General features: G+C 50.8%; 4 protein-coding genes across 4 annotated transcripts; 2 read left to right on the top strand and 2 right to left on the bottom strand.

Annotated features, from left to right (window-relative positions):
- Positions 1-16: 16 nt before the first annotated feature.
- Positions 17-666, top strand: ACET3X_002957 (uncharacterized protein). Its single transcript, XM_069449757.1, has one exon. It carries the CDS (start codon positions 111-113, stop codon positions 582-584), a length of 474 nt encoding a protein of 157 aa, XP_069309504.1. The 5' UTR covers positions 17-110; the 3' UTR covers positions 585-666.
- A 297-nt stretch (positions 667-963) lies between these two features.
- ACET3X_002956 (uncharacterized protein) lies at positions 964-2,931 on the bottom strand (the record flags this gene model as incomplete). Its single annotated transcript, XM_069449756.1, has 4 exons — positions 964-1,001; positions 1,057-1,734; positions 1,796-2,627; positions 2,833-2,931. The coding sequence occupies 4 exons, from the start codon at positions 2,929-2,931 to the stop codon at positions 964-966; spliced, it is 1,647 nt and encodes a 548-aa protein (XP_069309503.1).
- Positions 2,932-5,890: 2,959 nt separating this feature from the next.
- On the bottom strand, positions 5,891-7,136 carry ACET3X_002955 (uncharacterized protein; the record flags this gene model as incomplete). The annotated part of the gene is made up of 6 exons (XM_069449755.1): positions 5,891-6,019; positions 6,072-6,316; positions 6,376-6,822; positions 6,884-6,943; positions 7,012-7,033; positions 7,086-7,136. 6 exons carry the CDS (start codon positions 7,134-7,136, stop codon positions 5,891-5,893), a joined length of 954 nt encoding a protein of 317 aa, XP_069309502.1.
- A 1,428-nt stretch (positions 7,137-8,564) lies between these two features.
- ACET3X_002954 (uncharacterized protein) lies at positions 8,565-10,176 on the top strand (the record flags this gene model as incomplete). Its single annotated transcript, XM_069449754.1, has 2 exons — positions 8,565-9,521; positions 9,577-10,176. The coding sequence occupies 2 exons, from the start codon at positions 8,565-8,567 to the stop codon at positions 10,174-10,176; spliced, it is 1,557 nt and encodes a 518-aa protein (XP_069309501.1).
- Between the last annotated feature and the right edge of the window lie 1,854 nt (positions 10,177-12,030).

Below are 12,030 nucleotides of genomic sequence, written 5' to 3'. Positions count from 1 at the left end.
CGACACCCGAGCAAACCTCATATACACGCTCAAGCTTCAAACCAAACAAACCACCAAACTTTACATACCGCCTTCCTTCCCAGCACATCAACACCTGTTCTACCAACACCATGCGTTTCTCCACTCTCGCAACGGCGCTCACGTCCGCAACCCTCGCATCCTCTCGCCTGATCGGCATCGCAGCCCCTTCAACGCTCGCACCCAACAGCACCTTTACCCTCACCCTCCTCTCAGAAGGCTACATCCAATCCGTCGCCGACATTGCAGTAGCCTGGGGTTTCAACGTTGCGCCGGGCTTCCCCGGTACTCTGGGCTCTTACACTGGCTCCGCGTACCTGGGTCCCGAGAAGAGCAACCAGGGCCAGGATAACGTTACCATTACTGCGACTGTGCCTGCGGAACTGGCCGATGAAGATTTCCAGGGCAAGGATATCTTGTTGAATGCTGGGATTTACTCGTTGTATGGTGTTAGTGGAGGCACAGTTGTGACTGGATTCAATGTTACGGTCAGGGTTGGCGCGACTACCGGTGGGGATATTGTGCAGAGCAAGGGCCAGGCTTGGATCAAAAACGCCGTGCAGTAGACTGGTGGAGTGCTTGTGAGGGATCTTCATGGAAAAGGGGTAGAGAATGGCAGGTATTGTGAAAATACTGGGACGACGTTGCATGCATTTTGGCGTATTTAGCGATTGTTGTGCGCAAGAGCTGTTGAACTTACACTTAATATGCGTCTCATGCACTGCTATTAACCAATATTGATATCACAAGCATCTCGACTGTTTTGGATTCTCAGGTCGCAACATAAAATAGGAGTGATGTGCTTTTATTGATGACCATAAACCGGAGCAGCCAGGACTTGGACCACAGTTACTCGGTGTTCAGGTTTGGCTGTGTAGAGTAAAGGAGTAATCACACTACATGCGGAGCTGGGTATCCTTCAACAATGAAGAAAGCGTCGCTAACTCATCGTAGCTCAGTGTGTTCCTTCTGGGCCTCAAATTCTATACAGCGTTAGCGGCTATCCAAAATAATCTCGTCAGAACTTTCAACACTTACCCTCCAGCCATTCAATGACAAAATTCTTCAGGTACTGCTGGGCGTACACGACCTGCGGTGGGGGCAACTCGGGAGTGGTCTGGTTCTCAAAGATACCATTCTCCTCCCAGTGGTGCACACCATGGCTGATCAAATGCCACGGGCGATCCGTGGTGTCATTCCTGCTCTCCGGGTACCACAATGGGGTAGCGGGCCTCCATGGGTCAGCGTTACCTCCAATATGGGCGAGACGCTCGTAATCAATGTCGTAGCCGCCGTACTTGTTGACGCGCTCAACCTCTGGAGGGTGATCGATGCCGAACTGTGCGCGGCAGAAGAAGGTCAAATACTCGACGTCAAGAGTTCGCGAGATGAGGGGCATGATATCGGCTGGTGTATTTCCGGTTTGAATGTATCCCCACTCGGTGCAGACTTGGTAGCTCCAGCTCGTTGCGCCATAGTCTTCAAGGGAAGTGTATTGCTGGAGCGCAGTGGTATTGAGCGCGGTGAAGTACGAATCTTGGGTCCTGTTCGAGCGGCGCCATCCGGCGAGCGCGGTACTGTTGAGCCAGGCAATAGCGTTGAGGGTGATGTTCTGCACAACGGTGTCGTTGGGGTAACCAGCTGCTGAGACGAGCTCAGCAACAGCCGGGCGGAGGTTCTCGCCTGTCGGCTCCTCTGCTGTGATATTTTGGCAGTCTAAATGTGGGTGTGCAAAGTCAGTATATGCCTCACATGGACTCTGCACTGGGTCACTTACAGTTGAACCAGGAAGGCGAGTTCTCTTCAGGATCCCAGTTTGTGCTCTGCAGGCCATATACACCGGTAATCTGACCAGCGAAATCACGATTATCTGTAACATCGCCAAAGCCGAAGACATCCTTGAGCGCCTGGGCCTTGGAGGTATCATTCTGGCGGATGAGAATACCGTCGACCACGTCAATCAAAAGCTGCGTGTTCTTCATACAATCGGGAGGTCCAGTGAGTCTAGCAGGCTCAAAGTACTGCCAGTAGTCGTAGATTGCGACGGTCACGCCAGAAGAGGAAATTGCGCCCCAGAAAGTCTCTGGGTATACAACTCGCAAGAACGCAGCCTGAGCTCCAGCATATGAACCACCGTAGACGATCCACGGAGTGTTGGGCGCAGTCAAATCCGCATCGATGCCTTGGAATTTCACATTCCTCGCAAAAAAGTCGATCTCGGCAAGTGACTGCTCAGTCGACAAGAACCGCATGTTCTTAGTCGTCAGATCGGGCACTGGGAAGGACTTGCCATAATAACGGTGCTCGAGGATGACACCGAGACCATTAGTCGCCTTGATGACCTGGTGAACGATTCCCTTCTGAAGGAACGTGAGACGGCCTTCTCCGTCGGTTTCTCCACCAAGAAGAACAAAGACTGGTCCGCCAGGCTTGTAGTACGTGTCGTCAAACCAGTACCTCAGGTTGAAAGACTCGTTGCTATGAGGCTCGTATCGTGTCTCGTTGTGGAAGAAGTCAACTGGCACGGAAATGTTGTACTCAGGGTACAACAGCGTCGGGTCGGTATCTTCGCGTTTCGCGAGGCTGCGACGCGTCCGTGCAGCTTGCACCTAAGATTCTGTTAGACTGAAGTGCTCATATCCCGGCGGTATTCGTCCTGTGCTGATATATTACATCCGTTGTTGACCGAGAAGGCTCCGTTCGGCTCCCAACGCTTTCCACGCATTTTACAACAGAAATTGCAAAATCTCAGCAGGGACAACGTAGAGATACCCCATAGCAATGTTCATGCCACGCACAAAAAGAGGTACGTACCTGCTCTTCTCTCTCTACCGCATTTCTCGGGGAGAGCTTGAGCGCAGAAACAGCCTGAAGGCCGCCCAGGACCGCTGCGACAGCAATTGAAAAACGCATGATACCAATGGAGCGATGCGAACTCGCTAGCTACGGGCGCACAAGAGGTAGCAGGCGTCTATATATCTGTCCCAGCACGCAGGAACAAGGAGATATGACGAGGGTGATAGCTACCCTGTCAACCCATATCATAGGCGTGAGAACGACCATGTTTAGGGAAGGTGGATAAAGTAGTGCGCCTGTGCTAGCGCAATGACGATGCTCCAAGAAGCAGGAGATAGGGTGATCGACACTTGCGGAACCGTTGACAGCAGCCGACAGCAAGCTTTGGGGCTTGGATGCTTGATTAAAGTGCTCACGGCATTGTGTAGGATGCGATTGGCTATCTTGCGCGCTCAGTCGCGTGCTGGCAGCTGTACTGTATCGTCTGTTGAGCATGACGCGGGCAAGACTTTCCAAGCATGTGTCTTAATGTCGCGACGCGAGGTTGGTACATTGGGCGACGCGGCCCCACCGCCTTGTCTTCCGCCTTCGGCCCTCAAGGCCAATCGGCTACATCCCTGTTTTTGCATCATAACAACAACTTCGTGCACGCACGTTTGCTTTTGGAAATGCGACCATCCCCTAATCTTTGGATGGCAGTATCCGAGTCATCCTAATGAGCAGCCAGTCGCACTAGAGGTTATGGTTCAACGCAGATTCTTTCCGCGGAATCTTAAATGATGCTCGCATACACATGGATTACTTATATATCCGACGTCATATATCTGACACTAATCCTACTTCGTAACTCCAATATGCGGCACCGAAAATCCTTCTTCCGCCAGAATCTCTCTTCTCCTTGCCGTCCATCAAGGCAGCCTTGCCAACTTCAACCGCATCATCACTGTCGACGAACCTGGCGATTCTCTCTATGGGCGCGTACCTTGTTTCCACGATGCACAAGTAAATGAAGCCGATCTCGGAAGCGAGGAAACGAGGAAGACTTGATAGTGGATGAAGTACTTCCACGCAGGTGCCTCGAGCGGAATAACATTCATGAACTGGTTGAAGAAGAGAGCAGCTGTATCGCGGAAGTTGAGCTACGTGAAATCTCTAGCATGCAGACCGCAAGGCAAGGCTTCGGTGGTGTAGTCGGCCACAATAACTAACAAGGTCAACCAAGAGTAGTCTATGATTTAACTACCTAGGTAGCAATCCTGGTCTATATCTGGACCATGGCACCATGACGAACAGCAATCCGTCTATCAACCCAATCGTTGAAAGGGTTCGCTCCGGATCCTTCGCTTGTCTTCACCGACAGCACATACTTTATTACCAACTCCAGGTTCCATTTTTTCCCCTATTCTCCCAGACTATACGCCGCAGGATCTCATCTACCAGCATCAATTAGGTAACACGGTCAACAGGTGTGAACAGCTCGGTTTCTTCAAGTTCCCTACTTTGGTTCACGATCCGTTACCATAATGGCACCTTCTACGTGGTGTGTATAAATATGATGACTACGAGGAAGACGGTCTGCATAGCTTCATTATCTCCATTACGGAGAATTGTTCAAGCAGATGGGTTGACTGCATTTACTTGACTTCTACGGCACACATCCTAGTCTTTTTTTCATCCCGACACTGGAAGAGCACATCCTTCGAGTTCAAAATTTCCAGGCCCGGAAACTGAGAGCATACTTTCCCAATATCGATATTAAGATAGGTTAGAACTGGGTGACGAAAGGGAACCCTGACATGGTACTGGTGGCATCTACCCTGAAGGCCCGCATATGTGTTCTCAAAACGTTTTCTGTCCCTCGATTATCGTGTAGGGAGAAAAACACGAAGAGCACAGGTTCACAATGGCGTGAAGCTGCAGTTGAAAGTCCGGAAGAGAAACTGCTCAAGAACTTGGTACTCAGCGCTGCAGGTACCGAAGGATACATGCAGTGTACTAGCTACTGCGAGGCGTTCGAAGACAAGCACGGATAATGGCAAGGGTCAAAGTGAGCGTTACCAATCTATATGGACTCGGACGCGAAACGCGCCTGACGAGGGGGACACGGAGGAAGGACAGCCAAATGTCCTGGATTTGAATATGCATTGCTGTCATTTGACGATAAATGTCAGCGTCACTGTTCTATCGCCTGTACCCAGTTCCAAGCCGTTAAGTTCAGACCCTGTAGTATGTAGAGACGAATGTCGCTTCCTCTGGTTGTCCACATCACTTCTTTCTGCTCTTGTACTCCTCGCATTATGCTCCACGTGTGAAACACAGCGAGGTATATCATAGACAAAAACATGCCGAACCAGAACAAGCATTCCGAACTCTTCAATAGATACATGTATTTTCGGAGATGAGTATATCTTATTGCATGAGACAGACTATGGAGATATCCAAGAGATAGAAAAGGTACCCAATATGGATCTGAGCTGCAAAGATTTCGTAGGACCGATGATCGGTATGTTTGCGGAGGAAAAGCGCGGAGAGAAGATGGTTCCAGGGATATTGGCTCGGGCCGTGTGAAGTGGCGACGATCATGGGGTCTTCGCTCGCGAACGATCATGGGTCTTGTTGGTCAAAACCTCGGATCAACGATCTGCCATCGTGCATAGCCGCGAATGGCGCACTTCCGCGATGACTGTGGGGTATCAATGGCGTATATTGTGGTTATATACACATTTCAGTTTGCTATCTTAGTACTAGGATAGACAGTGGTCATGTTTGGGATTCTCATCTTTTGCATTGCTAGCTTTCGTATCATTATGCATGTATATCCGCGGATATCCTTTGCTAGACATGTTTGTAGATGTCTCGCAGTGGACTGGCGGGTAATCGATATCGTGCGCTGGAGCATTCGACGGGTCTGGTAGGAGATGTGCATTCCGAGTCTAACACAGGCGATATCAATGGCTCATACCCGAGCGCTGGCCCAATCCCTGCCAGAGAGCACTTTTTCTCTCCTTTGAGACGCACTCAAATCCCATTTGACTATTCCGATCTGATGTATGGCAACAGTAGGGCGTCTAGCTGCTCAATTTCTGGTAACTGTAAAGTTTTTGGAGACCTGGATAGCATCGAACGGCAGTGGCTCCGTGGTAAGTTTTCGTTCAGAACTAGCGTCGTCGCCCGTTACAGTGATGTTCGTTTGGTCCTTGTCGTGCTGCGTTCAGTTAGCTTCGTTGACCGTCCTGTACCCATTGCATGAGACTTACCAACTCCATCCACTGGGTGTAGAGTCCCGGTCTCGCTTGCTGCGATCCCACCCCACCGGTATTTGACCTCTTGATCGCACTGAGCCGTCCGCTGTTGCTCATTGACGAGCTCTTGTACTTCTCGCGCCATTGGAGGTAGAACGGACGTAACATGGGAATGTTGATACAGAGGCCCGCGAGCATGAGCTCGATGGTGCAGAGCATAAAAGTTGTTCCCGATGTACCAGTGAGGTTGCCGATGAGATCTGCGCATTGTCAGTCTTCCGTCTCAGCTTATCAATGCGTGTAAGTAAGCATGACTTACCGATGGTATAGACAAGGATAAAGCGCGCGATGCCAATAAACACACAGGCCAAACCCAAGCCGAAACATGCTATTACAGCAAGCTTTTCTGTCTTCCGCATTTGCAATTGCCATACGCAGCGGATTGGGATTACCACGATCATAAGGTCGGTAGCCATGTTTGACAAGATCAAACACTTGAGTAGTAGCATTTGATCCATGCAGTGTCCAACTCGTTCAATGGTCCACTGTTGCGAGATAGGATCGCAGAGGAATATGAAGACGAAGTTGAAGATGATAGCCCAGGCGATGACTATACCGCCGACGATGTAGACTGCAAGGCGCAGTTGGAGCTGGAAGACGCGGTGGTATAGAGCCAGTTGTGAGAGTTTGAGGGCTGCGAGACACCAGATGTAGATCAAAGTGAACGAGAATGTTATCTGCATGATGACAGGAAGGTTGTTCATTACTATTAAGTTGGTCAGTTCATCGGCCTCCTTGGTGTTCAACAGCTTTCAGACTAAACTTACACTTCGGGAATGTCTCAGCATTGTTCGGGTCGAAGTCGTAACCAACTCCGATCGTGAACACTGTCTGGATGTCAGGTCCATATCCGTAACTTTGGTGAACATCCCAGTCTTATCAACAGCGTTCAAACCGATGGTACTCGTCGTTAAGACCTTCAACACATGTGAGCTCGGATCTTGAATATGAACATAGCGCACTACTTACCAGTACAACACCTGCGAAAATATCGTCGAGTGCTAACCCAGGGCCACGCATGCGACCGCGGAACCGAAAGAAGACAGTAGTTACAAAGACCAGCCAAAGACATGACATCGCTATCATTGAATCACGACCGCTCCTGGTCATTGGCATACTGATCGTTCCCACCGTGCCGGCCATCTTGCTCTGTGTGAGCCACATACGCAATCGAGCGTTCAGCCAACGCCAAAGAGATGCAAAGTAATGAACAAAGTACTAAAAGAGTGGATCCGGCCGTGAAAACTGGTGTTGACAAAAAAACAACGAAGAAGTGAAGAACGGGGCGATGTGTCTGGGCGGTAGAGTGTTCATAAAAACCGATCCATGATCTCCTGTGTCCCTTTGAAACTCCTCTTGACATTCGTCAATGATGGCATGCCCGTTGGGTTAGCGGGCCCAGCCTTACGGACCGAAAACAGTTCCCTGCTTGTCAACGACAAACAGTGGAGGCCTTAAGGATCATTGCCGCAAAAGTTCGCCGAACACTTGGACTATCCCTTTCGGATGTATATTCGAGCCCCCCAAGACGTATGCAGATGATTCAAACTACGCGAGATGACGATCGTAATGAAGCGCCATAAATCTCGTGCATTTCTATACGTCAAGCCGTAACGAAAATACAGACATGAGGCTCGAAAGGGAATAGTGACCCGCGGCATTGTGCTGCCGGCGGTGAAACGGTCTAGCCCGGGATGTGACCCACAGTGTCAAGGGTCTCTGCCGGGGCGCCTCACCCGTTTGCCGTATGACAGCCGCAACGCGCCGTCTCGAGGGTCATCGGCAGCATGAATCAGCAGGGGACCAAGGAGGACCTCACGTTCGTCTCCACATTCCTGAGCAAGGTTTGTTCTTGGCTTGAGTCGCATTCTGCTTGTGGCGGCGGACGTGGCAAGCATGTCTTCCAGAATAAATATGCAAATTCTCCGTCCGTTCTTGACGAGAACCCTGTCCCAGGCTCTTGGGTCTTTTGCCAGCAAGGCGCACTGTTGTTGCGTGCTCATCGACAGACGCGTTTGTGTCTTAAGACTATGGGGCTGATAGTGAAGAGTTTTGACTCGCGAAATTGGATTAACTCAAACGGAATGCATGCCCGCGAAGTCTCGCGCAGAGTGCGTGCATCTCCACTTGAGGATACGACCTCCCTTTCCACGTGGCGCTAGGATCCTCCAAAGTCTTAGGGCACCAATGACATCGCTATTAAAGGAAAACCCAGTGGGGTCGATACGGGGCATTTTCGGCACTGGACAAACGATGCCCGTTCTTTCGCCAAGTGCGGATGCAGTGCAAAAGCCAGCAATCAGGAGGAGAAAGGATCGACCCTGTTGCGCTATCAGTCGACTAGAGACACTCCATTGGTATATACCATTGCCCTCGCTGAAACGATGTCATGCAATCGTGTTCTCTTTTGTGCAGTTGTGCGTCGTCGAACTGCCCAATACTCCCAACATGGACGAACATTCGGGCCTTTCCCAGGGCTCCAAGTTGGTTTCCCTCTTCGCGATGTCCGTATGGCTTGTTGTTCTCTGGATAGGCTATAGAATCGCTATTGCCATTTACAACATTTCCCCTTTGCATCCACTGGCTCGTTTCCCAGGCCCAAAAATCGCAGCTGCATCCTACCTCTACGAAGCATACTACGACTGGTGGCTCGAAGGACGATATGGCAAAGTCATCGCCCGCATGCACGAGCAATACGGCCCCATTGTACGCATAAACCCAGACGAACTGCATTGCTCCGACCCTGCCTTCACAGACGAGATATACGCTGGCCCCGGTCGTCCGCGCGATAAGTGGCAGCATCAACTGAACACTGGTGGAGCCGGACCTGTTTCAGTGACTGGATTTTCGACGGTCGACCATGACCTGCACCGCGCGCGGAAGGCACCACTGAGCAAGTTCTTCTCGCGTCAACAGATGTTGAAGCTGGAGGGCGAGGTCCATGAATTTGCCGTGATGACGGCTGACAAGATGCTCACTTTCGCTGGGAAAAGCGCTTTTGATGTCAAGGAAGCGTTCAACTGCTATACCGCCGACGTGATCTCCCAGTACGCATTCGGTGAGCCCATGGGCTTCGTCGCGCAGGAAGGCTGGGAGCCAAATTTCGCGACCTGGGTCAAGTCATTCTTCAAGAGCGCATACATGATGCGTCACAATGTCTTGGGTCGAAAGATGGCCCAGGTCCTACCGTTCATGGCTGATTATCTCGGTGAAGATATCAAGGCTGTCATGCGAGTCATGAATGTAACAATTCCCCAGTACATTGCGCAGGCTGTGGAGAATCCAGAGAACGGACGTGTTTTCGCTGAAGTCATGGGCAAGGACAAGACCATGTCCGAGGAGGAGAAGTACCGCTACAATGGCGAGGGCTTCAACTTTTTGCTTGCAGGCACCGAAACTACAGCTGTGAGTAACAAGATGAATTTTGCTTTCGAGTTCCGAGGACTGACAATAAACACAGGCTATACTCACTGTCTTCACCTACTGGACATTGGCCAAGCCAGAGGTCTACCAGAGACTCAAGTCCGATCTCTCCAGCGCCGGTATCAACACACAGACGGTCAAATGGATCGAGCTAGAGAAGGTACCATACTTCTGGGCTGTTCTGCAAGAGTGTCTGCGCATGATGCCTGGTGTATCTCATCGCTCAGCCAGGATCGCTCGTACGGAGGACTTGCACTACGTATCGGCGGATGGCAAGTCTGACTGGGTTATTCCGAGAGGCACCCCTATTGGCATGACATCCATGATCAACCATTGGAACAGGGAGCTTTTCCCCAACCCCGATGAATTCCTCCCCGAACGCTGGTTATTGGAGGACGGATCGCAAAACTATGCGCTGCAGAAGAAGCTGATTGCGTTCGGAAAGGGTAGCCGCAGCTGCATCGGTGAGCAGTTGGCGTACTGTGAGCTGTATATTATGGGCGCGTACATGGTGTTTAATGTTCTCCCGAGGGCGAAGCTTGTGGATACCACGAAGGAGGACATCTCGTATGATCATGACTTGATTGTGGCGCAGACGAAGAAAGGCTCCATTGCTGTTCGCATCGCTATCGAGTAGGTGGGCTGTGGATATTGTCAGGATGACAAGTGTTGCTAGCTTGGGTAAGAAATTACATGATTGATCGCGAACAATGCTATGCGGGACGTGTGGCGGAGAAGGGTAGTGGCTGTAGAACAGAAAGATGAGTTGCTTGCCCCATAGTGACGCGTGTTGTATGTGACGAATAGTCCGATCCCGGTGCTTGGCCAAGGGGTTCCGCTCAGCCACGGCCTATCATATTTCGTAGCACGACCATCTATCACTGCTTCAGCAGTCCAACCTCGCTTCGTCTCATGGCGCACGTACTGGTTTCTGTTTGTCCCCGATATTTGCAAGGCTCAGTCAATACACGTGTCGTTATGATCAAGCCCTGGAGCAGGAATACGCCGTAGTTGGTGTGACGTCATCGATACTTAATCGTGCTGTTGGCGCCCGAGCACCGGATGGCATCGTCAACTACGATAGGGACCTTCGCAGACGCTTTCTACGTGCAACATGCAAACTGAGTAGGACATAACGTGGGTGAGATGAGTACGTACTATCCGAAGCCCACGCGTTCCTGTCAGGGTCATGAGACTTGCACATGGCTGACAACCTTGGAAGCCCGTAGTAATGAAGCCATTGCGCGACCGTCCTTCCGCCTTTACTACAGATGCTGCTCGCCAGCCCCTTCTAATGGCGATATACGCACCATTTTCCTTTGGGTTTTGAGCCGACAGCAAGTAGGTTACTGCGCATTTGAACAGCTGCTTAGATTCGACGATGCGCAAGTTCGCTTTCGACTGCAGCGCCTGCCCGCGATTGTCACGCTATGCTTGTCTCGACCTGATCAAATTCATAGATGTTCTTCAGCGAAGAGGAGAGTGGCACCATTGTCGTGTTGATACTTGCCTCCACTTACAGATCGTAGGCGCCCCACATGTGATCCAAAAGAGCTTAGGGCACGCTACTCCATCTGACGTGGGACTACTGGCATCAGTCGTTCCCCATTCGGTGTCACTATTTCTGGGAAGGAAGTATCGATTTAGGATTTCATTGTCCCACCGTCGGAGCTTGCGCTTGTACCTACAGTCCTCACTACCAAGCTTCAAATCCACCTGGTGGGGCTCTACTTTACAGTCCGTGGGCCACTTTTTCGCACAGATTACCCCAGCTTCGGCAGTGACAAAGTGGACAACATGGCGCCCACTGCTCTCCGAAAGTGGTTCGATACGTCTCTACGAAAGCAGATGCTGTGAACCCAGACGCCGATCCTGTTCGAGTCACGGTGGATGCCTACAACAAGGTCACGCTTACACAAAGAGCCCGTCAGATGTGGTTCGCGACTTCTTCGTATATCCATTCCGAAGTGCTTTATATTCCCTGAGCCTATACACTACAACACCACCCATTGGGTGAGCGTACGTGATGGGAATTGTCTGAAGTCTCTCAGAAGCTGCTAAGGAGGGGCCCGTTACTATCTTCAACCACGGTTCTGTTTGCACCTGGAGAAGCTATATTCTCTACCAGGACCCAATTGATGCGTGTCAATCTACATCATCTGTACTGTACGAGACTGAGTAGCATACACGTGGAGTGCACGCCAAGCATCTTGCTCTTAGAATAAGCTTTTGCGCATTTGCTTGTTGAGTGGTGACTGGCCATGGGATATGTATAACATGTGATAGTATAATAGATGGTATGCCCTCAGTCTTGCATATCCTTCATTACAACATTCACTCCGAACTTGAAAGCCTATTTGTTCTGTCTGTGCTTGTTCCGACAGCGCATCCTGGTATCCCGTCGTCATCTAGCGTTCGGAGACACTGCTGCTTGACGGCTGTCGCTCTTGATTCTGTTCCATATTAAAGAAGAGCGCGCCGTTGACGCTGC

This window comes from Alternaria dauci, chromosome 2 (genome assembly GCF_042100115.1).
Source record: "Alternaria dauci strain A2016 chromosome 2, whole genome shotgun sequence".
Lineage (NCBI taxonomy): Eukaryota > Fungi > Ascomycota > Dothideomycetes > Pleosporales > Pleosporaceae > Alternaria > Alternaria dauci.
Note: the sequence above shows the minus strand (reverse complement) of the source record. Positions and strands in the feature narration are given on the sequence as shown.